The sequence below is a fragment of the Galendromus occidentalis genome, unplaced genomic scaffold (assembly GCF_000255335.2).
Source record: "Galendromus occidentalis unplaced genomic scaffold, Mocc_1.1 scf7180000076381, whole genome shotgun sequence".
NCBI lineage: Eukaryota > Metazoa > Arthropoda > Arachnida > Mesostigmata > Phytoseiidae > Galendromus > Galendromus occidentalis.
In genome coordinates this window covers 939,391-964,459 of record NW_003804370.1, presented here as the reverse complement: position 1 = coordinate 964,459, position 25,069 = coordinate 939,391, and the positions used below count along the sequence as shown (strand labels likewise).

At 51.6% G+C, this 25,069-nt stretch overlaps 2 protein-coding genes across 2 annotated transcripts; one reads left to right on the top strand and one right to left on the bottom strand.

The window, feature by feature from the left end:
* Positions 1 to 11,427: 11,427 nt before the first annotated feature.
* On the top strand, positions 11,428 to 17,703 carry LOC100897376 (sodium/potassium/calcium exchanger 4). The gene is made up of 12 exons (XM_003738967.1): positions 11,428 to 11,597; positions 13,429 to 13,547; positions 13,792 to 13,924; positions 14,106 to 14,222; positions 14,522 to 14,595; positions 14,795 to 14,895; positions 15,008 to 15,098; positions 15,536 to 15,741; positions 16,726 to 16,882; positions 17,078 to 17,211; positions 17,307 to 17,406; positions 17,524 to 17,703. Exons 1-12 carry the CDS (start codon positions 11,522 to 11,524, stop codon positions 17,626 to 17,628), a joined length of 1,413 nt encoding a protein of 470 aa, XP_003739015.1. The 5' UTR covers positions 11,428 to 11,521; the 3' UTR covers positions 17,629 to 17,703.
* Positions 17,704 to 18,731: 1,028 nt separating this feature from the next.
* Positions 18,732 to 23,265, bottom strand: LOC100897234 (uncharacterized). The gene is made up of 3 exons (XM_003738966.1): positions 23,116 to 23,265; positions 19,236 to 19,356; positions 18,732 to 18,977 (listed from the first exon to the last, which is right to left on the bottom strand). The coding sequence occupies exons 1-3, from the start codon at positions 23,245 to 23,247 to the stop codon at positions 18,886 to 18,888; spliced, it is 345 nt and encodes a 114-aa protein (XP_003739014.1). The 5' UTR covers positions 23,248 to 23,265; the 3' UTR covers positions 18,732 to 18,885.
* Between the last annotated feature and the right edge of the window lie 1,804 nt (positions 23,266 to 25,069).

Sequence of the window (25,069 nt, the reverse complement as noted above, 5' to 3'; positions counted from 1 at the left end):
GAGCAGGTCGCGATTTTTCCCGTCGCTACGTTTGTGACGCTCCATTTGGCTACCTACTCGGTCGCTTGGTTAGCTGTGGGCTTGTGGAAATCGTCGTTTCGTTTCAATTACGCGTCATCTGGAGATTGAGCTTCTTCTCTTTTCCTCGCCCGGGAGACGTGGAGAGGTTCTGTTGGTCGACCACTTCGATCCGAGTTGAGGGATTCTCGAGCGGAGAAAATGAAGTGGACGCTCCTTCCCTTCGGATCATTCTCCCTGAGACAGATTTTCTCCGCAGGACTCCGTTCAGTCCACCGACGAACTTTTTCCCCTTTGCGGATCCTTTCTGCCTGAACTGCGTTCCGGTTGGTGTCACCACGCTCAATTCCGGCGCGTCGTTCCCAGGGTGGAACCTATGGATCCATGCCGAAAACTCCTCGTACTTCATTCATTATTTATCATCATCTATCGGAAGAGGATTGTCCCTCGACCGATATATCGGGACGATCGCACCGCAAGGGTGACCACCGCAAGGGTGGCATTCAATGAATTCCAATGCGCCGGTCTAGTCCACCCTCCCGCCCGATAGAATGATTCGACGGATCAAGTCGAAGCAGAATCGTGTTGTCACTAGCTTAGCGGATCGATGGTCGGAGCGCCGAGTCTCGAGGCGATAGAGAGCGATTCGGAACCCGAATCGCAATGAGGCTGCCGCAATTCGCGAGCCCCGAATTTCTAAGACGTTTCACTAACATCTTTGAATATTCAAGGCTGTTGATTTAAGCACGCTTCCGGCGTGCACCTCATGCCAGCGTCGGAGAGATGAGGAATTCGGACCAGGGCTCTCGGATAAGCGAGGTGAATGCATGCTCGAAACCTCGGAGAGTCTAGCCAGGTTCCGAAACCTCCCTCGCAGCTGCAAAGGGACTTCAGCAGAAATTCGCTCGGAAATAACTGTGCGCTCTTATCATTTTTGTGAACGCAATAATTATCATCGCCTCCGCGGACGCGAGTGAATGGTGAACTTCCCGCACATCGCCCATGAAGATGATGGTGAGGCTTACTATAATGCGTGGATAATTAGGTTAAGCTGTTGCCGCCGATGAATTATGGATTAAGAGATTCTTGCTTGTTCCTGTTCCGAGTCAACTCACCGAAGAGCCATTTTGTGACCACCATGCCTGTTGGGAATAGGAACGTCCGAAGAAGATAGTGAAAGCTGACGCTTCTCGGAGCACAACGGCCGTCTCGAGATCACGCTTCTGCGCAGCTCTACCTGCCTGGAACACATTCATCATGATCCCGTTTATTCATGATTCTTAGGCGATGCGCGGGCGTGAGTGCTTCCGACTTGGCGGCCAGGGCCCGAGAATCACTTGAGGTCCCGTGTCCGTACAGTTTGTGACACCGAGAAATCTCAGGGGACGAAGCAGATATAAGTCATTGGATGCGGCGCATAACGAAGAGAGGAGAACAATGAACGGAAGAGATTTGCCGTCCACTGGAATTGGGATAAAGCCGGCCAAGGAAGAGACTCGAGAACAGCGTGTCAATTCGACGACACCGGATGTCTCATTTGAGGAAACGTCCTAATCCTAAACGCCCTCGACAGCGCGCGGAAGTCAAGAGAGATCCCGAGTCGCTGTCTGACCGATGCACGGTCAGTCGGCCTACGAAACGGTGCCTCGGCCAGCCGGCTGGCACTCGGGCACTATCCCTTGTAGCTGTGGGTAGGACTCCATGGCATCGTTTTGCGGCGATTCTCCACGGCCTTTCACCACGAATTCTTCTCGCGCGGACGAGAGTAAAGCCGGTCAGCTGAGAAAAGGAAAACACCGCCCGAAATAAGGGACTAATGGAGAAACCTTTAACGGCAACCTCTGTCAGCAACAGAGGCAACAAGAATAGGCAGTGTCGGTAGGCCATCAGCGGATGCGGGACATTGACGGCCCTGGGGATTTCGTTCCTTCTTGGAACATTCCTCCGTCCATTCTGGGAGAAGCTTAGTCACTCGGAGTCCCCATCGTTCGCAGGCCTCACGGCGAGGTCTCGTCTCTGCGTCCAGGGCGCTGTTAGCGATTCGAGTGGGCCTAGGCTGCATGAGCGTACCAGACAGTGGATAACCCAATTCATCAGCTCAGGGTTTCGGAGATCAAGGACCGGGTTCCTCCGAGCCCGGGATCCTATATTTCTCCGTTCCCGTTGTTTTGCACTCATCATCGAATCCGTTGCCTGCATTCTTGTTGATCCTCATCTTGAGCTATAGCCGGCAGCGGGAGAAGGAGCATCACCGAATAAGCGAAAGCGGTAGCCGGTAGCGACCGGTAGGACGCAAACACAAACAGCTCGGCAATCCACGCACGAGCGGTTCGGTTTTCAGACCCAAGCGATCATCGTCATCCTTCTTAGCAGATGAATGGATCGATGGGTGCTCGAAAATGAATGAGTCGGTGGTTGCAGCACCTAGAAGAAGTACGGGGGACAGACTACAAGCAATCAAACCTACGAGGCGGCCGATCGGAGGCCTGCCTGTCTGACCGACCGACCCACCGTCCGACTGAATTTAAGGGGGAAAGGGGGCGGATAAGGAGCGCTCCGCCGCCGACGAACTCAGCAAACCACGGCGCGGAGGAGAAGTCTGGCCACAAACGGAAGAGCTCTAGACTTTAGAGAGAGGAATGGGAACGATGGCAAACGAGGAAGAAGACTGTGTAGACTGACGATCGTCAAGAATAGGTTGTTGGCCGCGGCAGTGACAGCGGCCGCAGCAGCAGCAGCCACAACAGCCTTCATACCATACCATAAACAACGAATAACTAGAGGAGACGTTTTATTACCGCCACCACTGCCGCCAACACCGGCAACGGCATCATCACCATTGCCGCCGATGATAGCCTCTAGACTATTGGAGAACTCTATTATTTTCAACGAATTCCCCCCGAACGAATCGATGGGCAGTTTGAACCCGAGGACACCTGAAGTCATTCCCTCGAGGGGGGCACCTCCAGAGGAATCTCTTTTTTTCGGGAAGTTCATCGAATTGACTACCTGGGAAACTCCTCAGACTCTATGAGAAGCGATTCTCCGATTTCACTCGCCAGTCCCTCTCTAAGGGATAGAAGCTGAGGGACTTCCGATTCGACATTCGGAACAACGGACCACTGATGGGAGAGCGACAAAACTGAACAAACCTTGATCGCCTATGTTGAAGCTCGGCACAGTTTCACGAGGGGCAAACATCCGCGAGAGACCATCTCGTGGAGGTTCGGGTTCTCCGCCGTGCGCTATCACCAATCTCCTTCGCACATTCACTTCAACAGGTCAATCCTGCTGATCGACGAGCCAGCACTGTCATGTCGAGTACATGTCCGAATAGCATATCGGAATCCTTTGAATTGGAATTCGCACTCGAAAAGCGTCCCCTGAGCGACACGGATCCGCACGGAGAAATCGCCGCGCGCGGATGAAGCTCTATACGATCATGTAGTCGTCGACGGTAAACTCACGGTACAGTCACCGAATCACTCATTTAAGCCTCGGGCTTTCACTGTATCACCGAAATTTTCATGGGCTGACACTGGCGCTTTTATGATGGCTTTCGGCTCGAATAGAATCGACATCACGAACATGAACGGTCGAAGAACGTGCCGAGAACGTGTGAGCGAGCGGGTACCCGGAGAACGAGTGCGAGATCGAATGCGAGTGCCGACGTCGCTCGCCGTAACACTCCGTAACACGCCGATCAGAGCAAGCGAGTCGACCAGCCAACTGACAGGCCAACAGGCGGCCCGTTGAACGTCGTTACCGCTGCTGGTTCTGCCGTCGCCGACACGCCACAGTTGCCGCTGCTGCTACTGCACACACTTGAAGTTGTCCAGCGGCCGAGAGAGAATCCCAACGGGTGGGCGAGTGCGAGTGAGTAGGTATCCGAGTGACAGCACAGACAACAGCAACAACAGTAACCACACGAGGAGGATGAAAGTGAGCTATAGACGCCGGTAGAGACGATCTCTAATTTGAGGAATTCCGCGAGGTGACCGACGGATCCGAAATTTCAGGCCCTCGAATCTTCCCTATCTCCCTGCGCAGTCCCGTCCGATGGATCCGAAAATGATTCGTGCGCCAGTCTCGTGGAAGGATTTTTCGAAATCGTTCTCAGGAACAATATTTTCAACAAAGCCCCTCAAGAACAACAAGGACAGAGCGTGGGAAGCGCAGCGATCGTCGCAACGGTGCCGACTGCGAGCGAAGGGATGCGCCGGCACCGACTGTCACTTCTGCAGAACGAGGGTTACGGTAGTTCGCATGACCAATCTGAATCACGTAACGATGACTCGCAGAAACCTTCAAAAACCCAATCTGTCCAAAGCGAGGCTCCGTGCAGAGGGAAATCTAAGCTCTATTGGTTGCTATATTAATTGGAAGCGTAGCGTAAATAATAGAAACGATTGAATAATTCACCAGGAGGCGAAAACCTCGGGGAGAGGAAGAAGAGTTGGAGATTTGGGATAATCGGGTACAGCGACGAAGAAGAAAGTTAGCGTAAGAGATCAGAATGGAAAAGCATCCGACTTCGACTCCTCAATAAGTGATCACGAAAGCGAAGCACCCTGCGCTGTCATTTCTGTTGTTGTCATCGTCGTCGTGTTCGTCTTCGGAGCAGCGGCTCAGACTGTTGCATACGCGACGCACTTCAGTAGAAGCCGAAATTTGGCTTTGTTGTTGTCGACGCAGCGCCGATTGTTGACGTTACTATTTTTGACCGGCAACTGCGCTCGCTCGGAACTCCCGTCAGAGAGAGAGAGTGTGCAAATCCGTAACTCCGTCAGAGTGGGTAAATCCGTAACTCCGTCAGAGTGGGTAAATCCGTCAGCTGGGTGCGGGATGAGTCAAGCGCTTGCTGGCGTTTGTCGAACGAGGCGCCCGGTCAGTCGAGAGCGACTTCCAACGATTTCGAACACGGAACGTGAACTTTCCGGGTGACCAGTACCGGCGGAACTTTAACGTCACGATCGAGCTCTTCGAGGGGAAACTTGCTTGCTTCGACTTTCGGCCGTACGGGAGCTGTCGCGAACCGATCCGTGCCTGACGCGGTGCCTGTCTACGGTCCTACTGGCCTGGCGGGCGGGCTGCCTGCACGTCGGTCGAGGATCGTCTGAGACAGAAACAGACAGGAGAGGAGACGACGTTCGTTCGCCAGCCAACCGAGCAAGCCTCTAGCCAGCGAACAGGCAGGCAAACCCGCCACTCGGTTTGCCCGCCCGTCCGCCCGCCACCACGCGAGAGGAGGAGGGCAAGACGACGTCGACGACGACGAACAATTGAGAAAGGGAATGACTCGTGGCCCACCATTCTGCTTCCACCGCGACCACCACCGTCGGCGTTGCCGCCATCGTTGTCGACCATGAGCATCGGGACGGTCACGACTTTACACGACACGCGATTGGAGTAGAACCACCAGAAGGGATTCGGCTAATCTGAGATACTTTTTCCTCAGGTCTGCTCAGCTAGCTGAAAGGAGCTCATTCCCGCCATGAGACGCGGACAACGTGGCGATGAATGCAAACGCGCTTTGAGCCAAGTCGAGACGGGTAGAAAAGCGCGCGCACGGAAGAGAACTCCATTCAATGAGATGCAATTCAGTGAGTCGAGTAAAAGGCATGCTCAGCTGTGGAGCTGGGATGTTCCCGCTTCCGTAACACTCAGCACCGGCTTTGGCTAATTCGAATCTAACCTGTCTCCAGTCTCCTGTGAATCGTCGCTGCTCTGATTCGATACCCAACTAACACAATTTTTTCCAGGGGATCCCGAAGATTCTCGATGAAAATTAGTACGCATACGACCGATGCGTCACGAGATGGTCTAATTATTTTATCGGTCTGATGTTGATGCGGGGAGGAGTAGCGGTCATCGCAATCGAAACGGAAGTTCGACCGGGATCTTCGGTACACTGAATCATTCGGCACAGGGAGAAGCAAATCGACGAGCGACTCAGTCAGTCGATGAGTTGAGCGAGCCGAAAGCCAACAACGAGTACAAACGCCAGTCAGACGGACCATCTCAGATTCGATCGGTTGGGCGATGTCGTGTTTAGATCGTAATATATGCTTCAATATGCACCGATGCTTCCCCTCTGAAGGCTTTTAATTGCAAGCGATGTTATTCTCTCTGTGGCTCGTCAGTCTTCGAAATATTCTGACGAGTCCCGATCCATTAGATTTTTGAGTTATTGGACAACTTGAATCTTCAATGAGATCTACCTCGACGGAGTGCCTTTGAGGTTGGAGGCTCTTTGAAGTTGGATCTTCGCAAAAATTTCCGAAAACCTCTCCGACGGGAGTCGTGATTTGCGCTCTGATCTAGATACAAGGAACGTTTAAACTCTCCTCGTGCGGACCGTTGGCGAGTAGAAATCCCGCTTCCCATATAGTCCGGCAGTCGGAAACTTGACGAGATCTCCCATTCGAACGCTGTGGAACACTTGTTGAACCATTTGTTACGACTTCGGTCGGATGCTCTTACACGCGGCTCCGGCAGTCACTTCAAAGGATTGAAATACCTAAGCTGGGGCGTGTTCGAGCGTCGAGGAGCCAGCATTCGAAAGCCAAGGCAGCTCTGGAACGAGAGCGAGATCAGGACTCCCGCTCGCTTGTATAAACTCGGGCGAGGATCAACTGCGAGGCAAGGCGAGCCGTTTGCCGGAAGGATGAGGTGCGTCGACAGAGTCCTTGCTGAAGCCATACTCCAAAGCTCGTTCGAAATCTCTTCCTGCGCGGCTCTCCTCATCTTTTTCAAGTTTCCCTCCCTAGAGAGTTCCTCTCCCGGAAGCGAGCACGGCGACTTGTATTTCGTGTTGACACAAAAGAGAGAATGAAATAAATTTAATGAGATGGCATTCTCGAGAAGCTCAGGAAGAGGGTCGCAGGAAGAAACTTTTGGAACTAAGGACGACCGTCGAGGTGCGAGGTCGTGTGTCTCCTCCCGCGAATCTCTCGCTATCTGGATACGGGAGGAGAATGGCAAGCCAAGTTCAAGATATGTTCCCCCGATGGAGAACATGTCTCCCGGTGTCGGAGGTTCCGGCGTCGAGATCTCCTTCGGAAAACTTTCCAATCTTTCGGAAGTCATCCGAGACCTCTAGTAGTTTTCGCTGCGATCCAGTAAAACTCGCTCGACTAATTTCATGTCCTTGAGTCATCTCGTCGACTCATATACCCATCAGCGTACCTAAATATCACTCAATTAATGCGTGTAGATTTCAGCTTTCAGCTTCTGGCTTTCCTCCTAACGGCCCAACACGAGTACGTCATCGAGGTTAAGAAGTTGGCATCATCACAGAGAAATGCAGATGTCAGCTGGGAGCATATGCATCGGTTCTGGCCCACGGTCAGCTCCACGGACGCTCTAACGGAGTGAATCACGGTGACCTCTCCGCGAACCTCGACGTAGAAGCCTACCGGAAGCTCTCCCCCAGACGAGAACGTCTATTTCGCGGCGCACGATGAGGCACAGGATCGGCGCGGAGGCGAAAACCTGGCTGAGCTCTCGAGCAGCCGCGGATTTCGACTTGAACTTGCGGGGATTACTTCTCTTTCGGGGGATCGTGCCTCATTCATGTTCCGGTGTTCCGTTGGATTCGATATTGGAAGGTACCCATATTCTAGCCTCTAACTCCCCATATTCTAAGTAATCTAAGGGGCACCGTTTCGTGTTGTCATGCCGGACAGAACCTTCCGCATCGCTCCTCGTCGATGAACCGGGAGAGAGGAGAGATGGAACTCAGCTCCGAACGCATAGGAGATAGGCTCGGTGCGATGTTCGCGATACAAGGTGTTGTCTGGTTCATGAGTCACCAGACCCCAACGCTCCTGGAAGGCACGCGGTTCGAGGGCTAATGAGGACAATAGATCGGTTCCCCTGCGAAAAGGCTGCCGCCGCCGAAAATGAATGTGCACCAGGATGAGTATGTTCAACAAGATATAAGCAGGTCCCGCTCCTATGGCATTGACGCAGCCAGACTCTAGGATGCGGGACGCGAGCCGAAGGCCCCCGCAGCGGGTTTGGGCCTTATATTCTCCCATTCCCACCGCTGCCGCTTCTCCTCGGGTTTCCGTATGGCGAATGGTTAAAGCAGCACCCAGTGTCTCGAGTCTCCGCGGCATGAGCGCCTGGAACATGAGTATGACTGAAGCTCAGATTTGTAGCCCGACTCCACTGACGAAGTGCGAAGGAAATATTCGAAGAATTTCTCGGGTCCCTCACCGAGTACGCAAGGTATTGAAAACGTCTCAGCATCTCAAGGCAACAGGAACCCACAGAATGTCTTACGTAGAAGTCGGCATGAAACGCCGCGCCGTTGAGGGGGAACGAGCATGTTCGCTTATAAGGTTCTATGACGATCGGGGAACGAAACCTGTCGGAGCGGATACAATACTAAGCAATCGACGAGACTCCCTATGTTGCGGGGAGCTCCCTGAAATTCGGCACCAAAATCAGGGTTTGACAATGATCTTCGACTACAACTCACCCCCGGAATCATCATTCCGAGGTGAGTGACCTAACTCACGATTCTCCCCATCTCGAGTACATTCGTGGCAGGATCTGAACCGTTCGCTTTATTCACGATTAGCTAATCATATATACGGAAGGATTTTTTGGAACATCTAGTGCGTCGCAGAGCGTACAAAGCGAGTTCTCCGAAGCGGAATCTCTGTGAACTGCTAGCTCTGTTCGTCTCACAGACGTTTCTCCATCCCTTTGCGCGTCTCCTACCGGGGGCTCCCTGCCGGGATAGACGGCCGCAATCCCGCGAAGGAATTCGGAAGACAAGTGAGTGTTAGCTGGGCCGCTATCTCACCGACGGACCTAATTCAATGATCTCCAATCCGATGCAAAGCTTCTCATCTCCTTTCCGCATTCCGATCTCCGGCATCGCATGCCTCGGTAAGAAGAGCTCAACCGCCTAAACCAACAATGAGGGAGCCGCGGTGGCCCTCACAGCTCAGCGGAACAGTTGCGGAAGCAGACCTCCGAATACATCATTGCCTGATCGTTTACCCCATCATTCGAGGGAGTCCCGATCCGCACGACCGCTCATATCTGTGTGAGTTCCCTACCGCGGGTGATCGCACATTATTTATCCGTCAGTTAGATTTGAGCCTCCTGCTCTTCATCTACAGGCCAGTGCATCTCATACCTCGTTATCGGAATCAGTCCCCTGAAGATGACAACTTGTATAGAGATACACACATGTTTTAGATACACATTCTCGAGAAGCACATACGGGATGAACGAATCCCCGACGGAAGATCGAGCGTGACCACTCCATACCGAGTCCTGTTCATCAATTTCTACTTCGATGACTGCAGAATCGTTTTCCCCGATCAGAGCGTCAAGAAGTGCCGGTGGCAACGTTCGGTCATTTCATTCGAAGAGATGTGAGGCCGAGCTTGGCAAAAAACAGACTTCCGATTGCGCAAGTGATTTTCATGTGAACGATCAGAGATTTCCTGGAAGCTTCGATCTCTGGCTTCTTATTTTCTGCGTTTCTAGTCAGAGCTCACCATTTCCTACAGCAAGTCTCTACAGCGCAACAATGGTCGGAGAGCTCCAATCTTTGCAGCTTGGGATCATAGCGCATTTGGTCACAGAGCGTCACGTACTACCGCCTTCTAGCCACAGCCTGGATTGTTCTCCCCGATGGATTTTGCAATCGTGCGCACAAAAAAATGTAATACGCCCCTCCGACTACGGCGATGGCCATCAGCAAGAATTTTTGCCCTCTTTCGTCCCTCCTCCTCGATACTCCCGGTCCTGACCGAACCCCCCCAAGCTCTCAACTAACGATTGGACCCATGGGCTTATTTGCCTTTGAAATTTCTATTGCGTCACAGTCACTGAGGCAATTCCATGCAACGACAATATGTACATACGACGTCTCAAGGTGCGCCTTCCTGTATGCAGAACAGCTCACCAAATAGACAGGAAGGAGCTCCGAGGACGGACCACGCTCGCGGGCCTACATTGTCATGGTCTTGAATCAATGGCCTAAAGGCACAATCGTGAGCTAGCTAGGCAAAAACTCCTGGTAAAGGGGGAAGGAGCAGCAGGTCATCGCTGGCCCGCCAGATCGAACAGTCTGTCGTGGTCAGAGGTCACAAATGATCGCGGTCATGAGATATCGACTCTTCACAAGCTGATCCGGGATCTAACGCCGTGCGAGCATAGAGTCTGCCCTGAAGGTCGGATTCAAGACGAAAAATCTGATTTCCGACGGTGATTGTTCGACTCAAAACCGGAGATCTCATTCTCCGCTCGCGGATCGATTTTCTCGAGCGTGTGCCATAGGGTTCACACCAAGTCTATTCTGCATAATTACAAAGACTGGATATGCGATTTCCCGCAATCAGATATGGGTTATCTGATGACGATCAATGATGGATTACATAGCTAGGTAATTCTGTGGATCAAGTAGGAGAATTGCGAACTCATTTGAGACTACGTACATTACACGAATGATTTTGCGAGCCAAGCAGCGATTGCGCCTTGTGGTCAGCATTGCAAAATTAAGTGGGTATTTCTGGATTAGGCTTAATCATTCGAGTCTACGTCTGTTCCGTCGGGCGAGAGATAGTCTCGTCCGTCGTAACTAGAAGAGACCCTTCCCCGTACAGCTGGGATCGATGGGAGTAGCTTCTTATCCATGGGGCTGAAAAGACTATGGTATTCGGAGCACGATTTCGCCGACGATCATTACGGAACGCCGAATATCTCGCTGCGGGTGATTAGCCCGAAATACCTGAGGAGTTTGATATTTAGCGGAAGGATCCCCCGATGACATCAGTGGTGGAACCCCTGTCTAACCATCCGAGCTCGAAATCCCTAATCTCTAGGCCTCGCATCCGGATGAAGAAATTCGGCTTCGCGTCGCGTGGGACGGATTGTATACTCATTTGGCAGGTTCCGAGTCCAAACACGGAGTCCTCCGTGTAATAAAAAATGAATGAGCTGCTGCTACCGATCCGGAACGATCGATGAGACGTCGGAGCGGTTGAGCTCCACCCAAAGGGTCGCTCTCAGTCCGTCGCAGCAGGAGAGCTCGAGTGGAAGACACTCGTGAAAGAGGAAAGGAGGAAAGTACACACGGAAGAACAACTTGGCAACTTTCTCAATAGCTCTTTTGCGCGGCTGCAGGTGGCGTAGCTATAGGCGAGCCATCAAACAACGACGGGATGGCTTATGGTCGCGGGAGAGCTCTCCAGCGAGCGAGCGCCTGCGGTCAACGTCAACGACGGCGCGGCGGCTGCAGTCACTTGAGCGAACAAAGCTTTGCCCAAAACACAGGCCAAAACAGCAAAATCATCGACGGACGGAGGCTTCGACTAGCGCCATTAGAGCTTCTTTGCTCCGCCGTAACCCAGCGTGCCTGCCTGCTCACCGTTCTTTCTACTTCTGTCGGAAGCAATACCGTTGTGTTTCGTTTGTTCCGTGCCGATTACTCGACAAGTGCTTCCGAATTCTCTCAGACGAGGCGATTTTGAAAATGAGACCGAAGAAAACATTAGTGCTTTCCCTTCTATTCCTGGGGACTTGTGTGGTGGACTCGAACCCGCTTGATGGTGAGCAGGCTTTTCCCGCGATATTTTTCCCGGAGACTCATTCTGCCCTCCGCGAAATTCGAATATCTGAATCATTTCCATCAGTTTTGATTCTCCAAGCGTCTTCATTCTGATCTCAGACTGCGGAACATGAGAAATCGAGCTTGTGCCCGAGCTCGGATGGATTTTATTCGCGCTTGACTCCGAGTTTGTACTTGGCCTTGATTCCTGCCCTGTGACTTGTTTTCTCCCGGAACAAGTTCCCGGCAGGGACCAGTAGCTTCAAAGTCCTTGACGTCTCTGACCGAGCCATAATTCTCTATTCACTTCGTAATTAAACTAATCTAGTACACGGCGGAGGAATAGGGGGACCAGAACGTCGGAGAGCAGAGCTAGTCGATGATTCATGGGGGACTGCGGACAGAGCTGACCGCTGAACAAGGAGCGCACCATATCGGCAGCGTCAAAGGACCGGAGGACCTAGACTGAAGGACACACGTGCGAGGAACAGGAAACATCTCTATCAGATTAGATGCCGTATCCACATCGTAGCTCCAAGTCATAGCAAATCAATCGTATCACTTCGAACGGGTGACTAAAGAGCTGGCGCATGCCATATCAACTCATAGAGCATGAGCGAGAAAACTTAAACAATGAGCGTATCGGGAGGATACGCAGCCCACAACAAGATCATCGGGTTACCCAAGAACTGGCCCGAGTAGGGCTAGGGCAGAGGATCGCTTATAGGCCCTGTAACCGTAATGAACCTAGGGCTTTAACATCGTCGTCCATAATGGTTACAAGTCACAAGTCACAAGCCTTAGTCTCGCATGGGAGGCCATGGCTGGTTTTCTCAAAAACAGGAAGCCCACCACCTTATTTCCCTGAAGTGCCCCAAAACCGGTACGTTTCTCCAGTCTGACAGGGGTACACAGCTAGCCTTCCGGTGAGCCATGCCGGTCACGGGATCCTCTGCGAAAGTCGCGTGGAAGAATTTCTCATTGATGCTTGCCAGATATCTGCTCCAAGTAAGCCGAGCGGATAAATGGTACTAAGGGCACAATCGAGGTTATTCAACCGAGGAGGACTCCGAGCGACAACCTTCATGTCACAAACCCACGGGAATTCCGATCCAAGATATCGATCGCCCTGAAAACAAAGAGATGCGCGAAGAATCAGCGAGGGCTCCCGTCTCGCCGGCTTTCATTCGCTAATTTGTATCGGTCGGCTTCCAAATGCACTGAGCTTCTCACCAAACGATTCAGACGGTAGGGAAAAAAACGATGAGAAAATACAGGAATCGGAATCGACGACGCTGGCTCGGCTCGATGGACTGCCTTTGATCGGACATCAGTGAGGGAATTGAGCCCCCCTCAGCGTGGATCTCGTCCTGCGCAGTCGCTGGATTCTCAGTTGGCTGAAGGAGACCCCGGGGATCCACAAGGGGGAGCATCGTGTAGAAAAGGTGCTCAGAATCTTCTCGCTTCATCTGGTGCTCCCTGAGCATCCTGAAGTATTTCTGATTCCGCACAGGTCCCTCAGTGAGCGAAAAATCCCAGCTCTATCCGGTTTCAAACGCTGCGCGCCGTGCTCCGATAGCATCGGGAAGTATCCTCCATATATGGACGTTTCCGTCTATAAATGCTGTCGCTTTTGCTTGCTTGTTGTTCCTATGAACGAGAGATCAAGAGAACGCTATTTTCTTATCGGATCGTGAAGCTCCTGAGTGGCGGAGTAGATTTGACGTCCAAGGCATACGCAACTCTGGTAGGAGGCTTTCTAGGCCGGTCTGTCGTAAAACTAGATACCTTGAGATACGATGAGGGCGTAACTAAATCGCTACTGAACGCAGGATCGCTGCAGCATCTGATCGAGAGAAGGAGGGCTCCCTTGCTCGAAGCTGACTTCCTCATGGCTGAGAAACTCGTCGCAGCCAACTGCACGCCATCGTCTATCAACGATTTTCCACCGGTCAGTGTCAGATTTTCGATTTAATCATCTTGAGTGCGATCGTATTAGGGCCTGAGTCATCAGCTATCCGGAAGCGCGGCTGCTTGCTTACAGTGATGGGTCGATAGGTTCTTGAGGAGCAACGATGAGGAAGTCCAATGCTACCGCGTGCCGCGCTCCACGGTGCCGCCCACAATGTTCTCAGTTCACGGATTCGCTCAAATCGATCCGCCAAATAAAGAATTGTACATTTCAACAATTCCAGGATTTGTTCACTCAAGAAGAGAGAATGTCGGGTGCTATCGCTATTCACGTCGTGGTTATCCTCTACATGTGCGGTGTAATGGGAATCGTTTGCGACCGATACTTCGTGCCGAGCCTCGAGATCATAAGCGACTGTAAGCCTTTCGACCTCAAAAGACAACAACCGGAACAAATTCTGATCGAAGCAGTCCGGAGTCTACCCGGGATGGGGTCTTCTTCCCCCGTGGAAAACCTGTCTTGGAAACAATAGTTCCGGCCGAATACCTGCCAATGGTGGCTCTTTCGCGATTCGTCTAAGAGTTTCTCGCTTTGAAGATTGTGGACTTCCCTCCGATGTTGCTGGCGCAACATTCATGGCTATGGGAACGTCGGCGCCGGAGCTTTTTTCGTCCGTGATTGGATCGTTCATCACGGAGGGCGATATTGGAGTGGGTGAGTGGAGTGAGTGCTCGGGAGCAACTCGAGACGACCGATACATTCACTTGCGCTCACATAAATTTGCATGCGAAACATCAGCTCAACGGAGCAAGCAAAATTACGACGACAGCTCCTTGAGCGCTCCTGCCGCGATCTCTGGCTACCGTTCGATCCTTCCGGAATCTACATCGATCCGGGAGGGTCTTCCCTCGACGTGAATTGCGACGCCGCGCCGGCTGATGATTGACAGCACAATTCGAAATCGTACAAGTATTAAGTATTGCAACGACTGATAATATTCATTTTCTTTCGAGGCACGATTGTCGGGTCTGCTGTATTCAACATTCTGGGAGTCACCGCTCTGATCGGCTTGGCCGTGGGCCGAGAGGTAAATTACTGTTCTGCAGGCGTCAAAGTGAAGTTGAAATCGCGTGCGAGAGGGGGAGCAGTCCTCTCGGCTCCTATTCGTCGCTGACGCGTATAGAGGGAGCACCAAGATCCTACCTCAACCCGCGCTCAGGTTCTGCGCTGATCTCCGAGAGTCCCAATGGCCGATAACTTAGTGTGAACGAATTATGTCTCCGCAGAGTCTGAAAATCGACTGGTTCCCGATCAGTCGTGACTGCATCGCCTACGTTCTGACCGTAGTTCTGCTCATAGTTGTCATATCTGATAGCTTCGTCACGTGGTGAGTTACGAAGGATCTCGTCAAAGCTCAAGACTCAGAGTCGTATGATTTTAGACTGGTTGGATGAAAACGGGAGCCGGCTGATATTCCGGCTTCGACTCCCCCTTTGAAGGTATGAGGCTTGCATCCTTCTGCTGTTCTATGCGCTGTACGTCACGGCCATGATATTCAACTCGAAAATTGAACGCTTCTCGCATCTGACTGTGAGTGTGACTAGATAGAATTCAGATCCCAAACTCTCATCAGTGTAGATGGTGAAACTTAGCTTTCAAGGCAATTACGTTTGCGATGAAATCGCAGGTACTGCCGCCAAGCTCCTCAATTCCCTGACAGGCATGCCTCCTCCGTAGCTCGATGCGTTTGTGTAGTCTGCAAGTCCGCTAGAATTGTCTACCGTATCAAGCGATGTGTGGTGTATCGTGGCTTCCGCTCAATATCTCAACTCAGGCACTCTTCGTGTGCTCGAGCCCTCCTCGGAGCCTGTTGGAGCAGTTCACGGTATCCCATGGCACCAATCTCCTCCGATGAGCATTTGAACTACTCTCTAGGAGGCTCCGAGGTACTGCCGAAAAAAGGAGCTCACCGCGAGAATCGGTCCCACATGATTCTTCCAGAAAACTTCACTCATTTATCCTTGCAGGTTCAACGTTTCACTGCGAGCAATGGCGAAAAGCGTCCTCTCATTGACAAACAGCCCTCAGTTTCTGATGCCGACGACGACGATCTCCCAGAGGCGATCTTCGAAGTACCCAAGGGAGGTTTCTTCGCTGTCGCGCTCTGGTTGATTTTCCTCCCGGCAAACATTGTCCTAGCATGCACGATTCCGGATTTGAGCGGCCGCAGAAAGTGAGCATGCTCTCGAGATCTTCAGTGTACTCCCCAGCTATTGGGTGCCGCCATGACATTCGGGAAGACCAAAAATTTTCCTCTAGAAACGAGCTGAGCAATTCAACTTGGGAAAACTTCCTGCCCTTATGCGGGGAGAGTCTGTTCCTCAAGCCCTGTGTAGAAACATCTCACAATCAGTGGCGTGCTCAAGGGGGGGGGGCGCGATAGCCTAAGTTTCATGCTACCTCGGTCGACTTTTGGAGCGGCATCCTTCGATTTGCTCCTCATTTATGTATTTTTTCGTTCGGCAAAAGTACTTGCCCCCTCCCCCCGATGGAAGATCCTGGGCACGCCCCTGCTCACAATGAGTCATTGAAAATCGAATCACATCTATGGCTCAGCTCTCTCTATCTCTCATTCCCGGAGACGATGCTCGGATCTGTGGTCCACCGCTCTCGAATACAATTTCGATGAAGGAAACTCCCATCGAAGTCAAAGTGTTTCGAAGGTTATCGTGGAACCTTCGCGCAACTTCTGCGATTGGCGTAGGAGCACTGCGGAAGACTAGCTCGGTCTCAGGACGACATTTCCCGGTCAGATTCGTCAAGAATCCGCACGAAAGGTTTTTAGGGATGATGAGAATCCTGTAGATGAGGAGGAGATGTCATCTTCGCGGCAGATGAGCGGACGAAAAATCGTTCGCCGTTGGCTGTGCGGTGTATCCCGAATGGGAGAACTCCATAGGATCTTGCTTCCTCACCTCAGTGAAGGAGCGGGGAGACAGGAGGATGAGGTTCATATTCGAGCACAAAAAGATGTGAATTCCGTTATGTGAGGCTGATTCGCTTGTACGGTATGCCCGGCATACTGGTCTGGAGCTCAATATCGAGAAATCAAGTACGGGACTCTGGGATCAGGACCCGCAGACAGGAGTCGGAGATCGAGACTCGTTGACAGGAGCTCGGGAGCGAGAATTCTCAATGATTATCTGATCTCTTGAAGGTTCCTCTTCCCTCTGACCTTCATCTTATCCATCATATGGATAGGTCTGAGTTCCTACGTCACGGTCTGGATGGTGACAGTCGCTGGCTATACACTAGGAATACCGGACTCGATCATGGGCTTGACCGTCCTCGCCGCCGGAACAAGCGTACCCGAGGTGAGTTCCCGATTAGAGCAGTCAACCCTTGGCAGAATCCGGGGAGGAACGATCGCCATTGCATGATTAGATCAATCAGCGGAAGTCTGTCAACGAGAGGGAAGTGAGATGTCGGTGCCGACAAGCGGGTAGACTTCTGGAGAAAAATACTACGATTGAGCGTATCTGATTCTATTGAAGAATTTTCAACCTCAGGTATTCTCGTCCGTCCTCGTGGCTAGAAGAGGCAAAGGCAACATGGCCTTGTGTAATCTCTTAGGCTCGAATATCTTCGATATCTTGTTCTGCCTCGGGGCTCCTTGGTTGGTCAAAACGGCGTATTCGGCGAGGTGAGCTTCGTACGCGAACAAGCTAAGAGCATCAGCCTCCCCTGCTCGATGGGGAAAATGGCAGACCCGGTTTAATTGTCTCTACTCTTACCCAGAAATGTGTGGATCCAGAGTCCAGCGTTGACGTACACGGGAATCACGCTCCTGATGACTGTCGTGATGCTTTTCCTGACCTTGATAGTTATGAGATGGAAGGTACAGAATTTTCGATATTTTGGTTCTCCTTTGATTCTCGGTCCCGAGAGCAGGCTTTGTTTTTCTCCATCCCAATCCGACTCGGACACCCACCTGACACCATGTTTTTATTTCCAGGTCAACTACAAAACCGGAATAATTTGTACATTCCTCTACGGAGGCTTCTTGACCATGGCTGTGCTCTACGAGTTCCTCATGTTCGGTATCAGCAACCCTTGCTAAGAATCCGGGAAATGAATCTGTGATAGAAGACTTATGAGACATTTCAGAGTGATAAGATGCGGATCAGAAATCAGGCTCCGAGAGAGGAGCTTTACGAGGATGACTCGACAGAGTGGGTTAGAGGAGCTTTCTGTGGAGTCGAGACTCAGGGAATGCCTTCGGAATACTGCCCCTGAACAGTCCTAATGATTCGTGTTTTTATTCTCAGTCGATAGTAGGAGGTTATATCTGGCCTAGCTACTTAGAATCGGAAGAGATCGATTTATCCTGATGCAAACACTTTGGTTTATTTTGAACCAGGGAAACGCTGTCAACGATCCGTCGACTTATGGCTCGATTACTCGGTAGGTCGATCCGGAATCTTCGAGTTCCAAGCGGAGGTGACTAATCTGGACCACGAGAGACCCGAATCGACACCGAATAGTTTTCGCTGAGTATTTCTAGACTAGCAAAAGCAGTTCGGCTCGAGAGCGTGATCGAATTCTCGTCGCTACAAGCTCGAGAACAACGCTGCCTCCTCCAGGGGAGTAAATATCGGAAGAAATAATCCAAATCAACCGCCGGCTGTGTGAGTAGAGAGAATCCACGCGAAGAATTGCGTCGTCACGTGAAGCATCGTGCATGGGTTCTCAGAGTGGTGACCGGCAGCAGTGGAGCACTCAATCTCTCCTGAAGATTGTCTTGCTAGAATTCCGAATAACGCGACATTATCTCCGTCCACCCACTCCCTCGACCGTTTTTCCCCGAAATAAGCCCGTCAGTCACGTCAGATATAAAGCTCCACGCATTGATTTTCTGCTTACTACGGGCGATGGATGTCTCCGCATTTCCTCGAACGTTTCTCTGTTGATTACTAAAGCCGCCGTCCGTTCGATTCTCGACCGTCGTATTTGTCGTACTCCTCCCTTATGGCACGTCTTCGCCGTGTTCATCCCGTACGGACGTGTGAGCATCGAACACACATCGGAGGACACTGAATGAGTGGTGGAGAGCTCCGATCGAAAAACTCGCGCACATCTATCCCTCATCCTCTTCGGACTCCTGTCGCCGATGGGGAGGTGACAAGACCAATAATTGATCTTACATTGCATCACAACGAATGAATAGAGTATTCCTCTATGTACTTCACTTAAATCATCATAAGCAAGGTTCGCCCTCGGGCTCTGTTTTTCTCTTTTTTTTCTCCCGTCGAATATCCTGTCTAGAGCATCCTCGTCGAAACACCGTCGTTCACTAGCACCGATCTGAGGAGGGAAATTATCGACGCCTCTCCTCTTCCGAGACCCAGAAACGTTTCCCCCGCGCACCGACGAACCCTGGTGCTCCCCCGGCCTTTTTACCACGAGCTCCTGCAACAAAAGTTCCTTTGTATTAAAATCGGGATTCGCGCATGCGTGATGGGAACGGCATCCCGGAATCGTAATGAAAAAATTTCAATTGGAATCTTTCTCGCGAACAACGCTGTCGTCGTTGAGTACGACATCGGCGTGAAAAATGAAGAACAAGTTCGCATTGTTCTCGGCAAACTCGCATAAATCTCGGGCTCAAAGCCCTTCTAAACGAAGGCGAAAGCAAACGAGGCGTTCCGATATGTAGTTTCTACTCACCGACGAAGCCCGGGGCAAGACCTCCTGAGCGCTTGCCCCCTACATAGAGAGGGTCCTGATAGAGATAACGGCCCTGTTGGTTCTCAAGCATCCTCGTGAGGATGTTGACAAGGTTCGCTTGCTGAAATTGAAAGCAAGCATGAATTGCAGCAGAATTTTCGCTCGATCGCTCGGTCGAGTGGACTGCTACAGTCTGTGATCTCATTCGGAACTATGTGCGCCGTGTGTTATCTAACTGATGAACGGCGATTGAAAAGCTCTTCCGGATCCCCATCCCCAGATGCGTCAGAGCTATCAGGCTCGAGGCGGCAGAGGAATTCTCTAACCTATGTATATAGGATGAGCTCTCGATCGATTTGACATATCGGGCGGAGAGGCGTGTCCCAGGCACCGAAATTCACTCCGAAGGTCGAGAAGCGGTGGAATTGATCCTAGAACTCAGGACGTCGCGGACTCGTCTGCCATGGAAAGATCACCAAGTATCCAACAACGAAGACGTAAACACTTGGGACCGAGCTCAGACCGGCAGAATTGCCCCCCACGTCGTCGATGATGGATCGTCACCTCGAGGTCGTGGTGAATGTCAGGAATCGTTAGTGAATCGACATCTGGATCCCGATTGGATCAGCTTTCCTCCGGAAACGAAAATTTCCGACCAGGAACAGATTCCCCAAAACCCCTAGAAGGAGGTGCAACCTTGACATTCAAGTGCATCTTTCCGACTCTTAGGAACGACACCGGAGCTCATTGTGCGAGACGTTTCGAGGATGTGTCCCCGACGCAACCGCCGATGCGTCAAACGTTTACTTCGCTAGGGACGCAACCTATCACGGTGCTTTTGTACGACTCCTTCCCACTCTTCATCCTCTCCCGGAGGAAAGTTCTATGCTACGGATCCACGTTCCGGGAGTGAGTGTGCTCCGCCCGAGGGGTCAGGTTTGATTCCACGGGGGATCTAAGGGTTCCCCAGAATATACCTATGCCAAGTGAGGAAGTCGATCTGGAAGGGCGCTCCATCCTGAGAATCACGACTGGCGTCGATGGACGGTGACTTGGAATCTTGTCGTTGGTGCGTCACGTCACTCGACGCATAGGCCGTGTAATAGATCGACTTCCGCGTCACAGAGAACAGGGCGCAGGGCGATTGCTACCGGGGACTCGGGATCGATGCCTCTCTTCCAGACCGAAGACTTCTGTCTGTCCTCTGTCAGGATGATGCCGTGATTAGAGATGACGCATCCATTATCGATTTCCAGAGGAAAACAAAGGATTCATCATGAAGGGAATCAATTCGATCCACGAGCTCAGTGCTCTTGAAGACCAATGACGCCCATATGTCCATCTGTCAAATCCACGTTCTAGACCAGACTTGCTCATAACCATGGCGCTCTTATTTTCCTCGCGATTTGCGGATCTCATCGATTGTCCTCCCGTCGGAAGATAGCGAGCGTCTCGGGTCCCACAAGAGACAGAGAGCAGCCGCATTCGCTTGAATAGCGTCCTAAGGAAACAATAACGGGAACATAGTCATGAACTGTACGGCCTACTCAGGGGTTGAATTTGCATGCTGTATGAAGCGGAGGTTGGCATTATCCTTTGTATCGGGGTCGGGAATTTCCAGTCCCCAAAACTTCCGTTCAGAAGAACCGTGCCGCACCTGGACGCTCTCCCACCGTTGGCGATTGGTGTTTCGGATGTGCTCGAGATAAATTATAGGTAGGGGGCATGACGTTTGTGATAGAAAGTCTCGGAATCGAAAAAGACCAACACGCAGTCTTGACAGCACATTGAAATTCTCGGTTCCCGGCGCGGCTGATTGTGACGTGGAAAACCCGATCCGCTGGATATCCTGCCGGCAAAGTTTACTCTGGCGCTCAATAAATTTCCCTCCGAGCGATGGGCACTCTGACCTCTCTCGAGTTAATGTCAGAGACTCCCAAAAATTGCCGTTCGACCTCTAAAGGGAAGTGAAAGGAAGCGCGAAGTTCATGAGTAACTTTTTAAATGGTGGTCAAGCCCGCGTGAGTTGCTGGTGACCTCCCTTCCCGTGGAGGTACATCACCATCTCTAAGTGAGAGCGGCGCGAGTCTAGGGCATCGGTAACTGAATGAAAAATTCGAGTTCCTCCGACTTTAGGTTTTTCTTGCATCGCGATATACCTTCTAATATCCTCTCTTCTTTCCTGAACCTGCTCAACGATTGCGGACTGCGCGCCGTCATGTGGGACGGAGCTCCGGATCACACCCGCCCCACGGCTGCCGTATCGATAGCTGCATCGAAATATCCGCTAATTACAGTCGGTACATGACAGCGAACTCGCCGAAAACAAAAGCGAACGTTTATGTTTCGATTCATCACGACGCTGGATGCGACACAGTCCTCGGGGGAATAACTTGGATTTCTCCTCCTGATAAGGACATCACATGTGGAATATTTATCCTCAAGAGGAATAATGTCGGTGGCCATGTCGACTCCGCAGTCGAGTGGAAGTTTTCGCAATCGACAGATCGACCGATGGGGTCAAACTCGATCTTTTTGAAAATGCGTTCCGCACCAGAGGTCGAACTGGATTTTTTTCCGCAGTAGTCTCTGAGAGTCGCATGTATTTCCGTGTCGACAGAATGGGTTCACAAAGCGAAAGTTTTCTGCTGTCGCTTCTAAGCCTCATGGTGCAGTTTTGCTCTGCTTGCGAAAACCAAAGATTAAACTCTAAGTGAGATTGAGATGCCGTCGATATCTCCAATCACTATCTCGGAGGAAACCGGAGCACATCAGTCGAGTGCGGTGCGAGGTACGTCCAATACTTCATTCTTAGAGCGCTTATTGAGGTTTTCCTCTCCAATAATTCTCAGAGCCGGCTCTGTGGAGAATTTAGGTGCAGCGAAGAGTTCTGATGAAGGGAAGCATTCATCTGATGTTTTTTCCGGTTTTAATTTGCGCGAAAGCACAGGCCACGGTCCCGAAAATGCCGACCCATGGGTGAAATTCAAAGCGACCGAGACATGGATCTTCCACGGTGGCCAAAAACGGCGTCATCCGATTCCGCCTCTTTAGCCTTTTGCACTCAGCCCCGGGAAAGTTAGAAGCGGCATCGATCACCGAACCGAGTCGTGACTCTTTCCGATTGGATATTAGCTCATTTGGATGAGAAAGTACGAAATTCTCCTATTGGGTGTCGCATTATGCCCCGTTCCAGGATCCCGTTGCTCTTGTCAATATTCAATATATAATAACAATAATATATGATATGCGCGTCTATCGTCCATCATTCTCAAGGGCTTGTGGCGAGACTTGGGGATTGGGATTGCGAATTCGGATGCTCTCTGGGGATGGACCAGGTGAAACGAGCTGGGTCAGCCAAGAGCCTGGCGTCCCATGGAGAAATCCCGATCTCGCGGCCTTTTCGGATGACATCCCCGCATAAGCTAGTGTAATGTCATGGGAAGTACTCAGGAAAACGTCCTCTCTCTTGATAGGGTCTAGGCTCCGAGGAGCTTCGCAGATCGAGATTTGTATGGTGAACGAAGAGGTGAGCTCTCAAGGGGAACAATCACTGCTCCCGGAGCATTGGAATAGAAATGTGATTGATTCCTTCAGGCTCCGGAGGATTTATGGAGGAAACTCGGTAAGGAGGTAGGGGTCAATGAGATTCGAACTCAGTGATTCCACTGTCAGAACTTTTTCCTCAGCAGCTCTTGCACACAGTGAGCTTATCTCTCCGGATCCGTCTCGCTGAATTCGCCGTCGGAATGTAATCCGCTCTCGGAGAATATGCCCGTAGATGGACTTGTGAAATGTTGCAACTATGCGGAATCAATGGAATACGATCCATTGCTCGCCTCACCTACATCTACGATCCGGACCGGGAAGGTCAACTTACTTTTTCGAACCGACGATCCAGGAGGCCTTCAGGATACAGAGGCTCGTCAGCTCGGACGGCTACAACGACCCAAGCAACCGCGATCAATGCTACGAGGAGCGAACAGCGTCGGATGGAAGCGTACGCGGACATGCTGACTGCAGATAACGTGGACGCAATGGGGGACGTCACGGCTTAAATCCAGCTCTTGAGAAAGGGTAGACGCTCGGCACGACCAATGAGGACGCTCTTCGGGGGCGGGTATACGTGCTATGTACGCAAGGCATTACGAATATGGAGAGTGCCAGATGAATTCGAAACTGATAAAACGCCTTCCCCTACAAATTCGGGCATGATCGAGTTCCGTCCCTGCGGCCGTCAGGTCGAAACACAGCGCAAGATCTAAGCCGCGGCTGTCAGTTCGCGAGGGAGGGTATGGTCAGAGAGTCAGAGCATGCTTCTTCGAGCCGAGACGCTGAAATCGCCAATGAAGGTCGAGGTCTCTCCTTCACGATTTTCGATTCCCACGAGAGCCGTCGACAGCGAGATACCGTCGCGAAGAGCCTCACGATTAGCCTAACATTGCCTGGCTCTCTATGTGAGTCCCGAGGAACTTGGGGTATCGTGAGTGGAGAGGAAGCGGGAATCGTTACGGAATTCATCCTCCTTCGTTCTCCTCCCTCCAGTTTTCTCCGTTCCGAGGAGAGTCTCGGTGGCAAGCTCAGTAGGGATATCGGAACCAGGTCGACCAGACGAAGAACGCCACTAGGAGCTCTAAATAAAATTGCGATCGAGCGACATGCACCGGGCACACGTAATCCTCGACGCTAAACAGGGTAAGCCCGCCCACGAATTGGAAACTTCATTCCAGCTCACTGAGATGGCGAATGGGAAACACGGTGTGCGAATTGAGGAGTCATCTTGGTGGGCATCACTTCGAATATTGTATGTAGTCTCAGATTCGGGCCGAATCCTTTCTATCGGCCCCCGGGTTGAGTCGTGTAGCATGTGATCCACGCGCCGCGCCGCTTGATCCGCCGCATAAGGAGGTCGCAGTCCAATCTGTCGAAACGCGAGCTCATTTGAAGGTCAAAAGACGAGAGAAATTGCCAATCGAGCCTTGAAGTTCGAGCGATTCCAGCACAAGACTCCCACGGTCGCGTCAGCTGACAGTTAACCGCAATAAGGTACAATTAGTACGAGTTAACTCGACGAAACGACAGCATTCTCGGCCGCCAAACTTGGCGAATGTCGGGTAGCCGATGAGGAGGCGGGGTAACCAAGGTGATCCCAACTTTTCTCACGAGTTTCTGTCGCGAACGGCACATGCAAGACGTAAGTTCTCCGCATCGCTTGAACGGAAATAGCTCACATGAGTTCCGATCGATGAACTCGTTCGTTCGTGAGCTGTGGCAGTCTCTCGTTTTCCCATAAGTTCCGACACGACGGAATCTATACCGACCGGTACGATGAATTTTTAGCTCCATTCCGAACAAACTGATTGCACTGCTCTACTCGATCCAAGTAGCTTACCTGACTCTATCATCTCATCGCTAGCCGAAAACTCATGGAGGAGCGAGACTCAGATCTGGACTTTCCCCCCCGTCGCGTCGGCTGAATCGTGCCGAAATTAGGGGTTTCGAATCTTCCAATGGAATTTAATTTCTCGTGTCCCTCCTTGGAGGCCGCCATTACGATGGGGTTAAGGATCAGCTTGGAAGATGAGCTCATCAGATGCAGATCTTTCACACTGGAGGGATGGACAGGGAATGAGGAAAAGAATCGTCGAGGAATCATTGGCAGAATCCTGATACGCGGAGTTTTCGTATATATTCCCAAGGTTCAAATCCGCAGAGAGACTACGGACTGGTGCACGCGGATGTCAATATCTGCTGTTAGAGGTGTTCACCGAGAAACGCGGCACAGGGCTCTTCTGGGGGCACGATCCGATTGGGAGGTTCTCTTCATCTATACC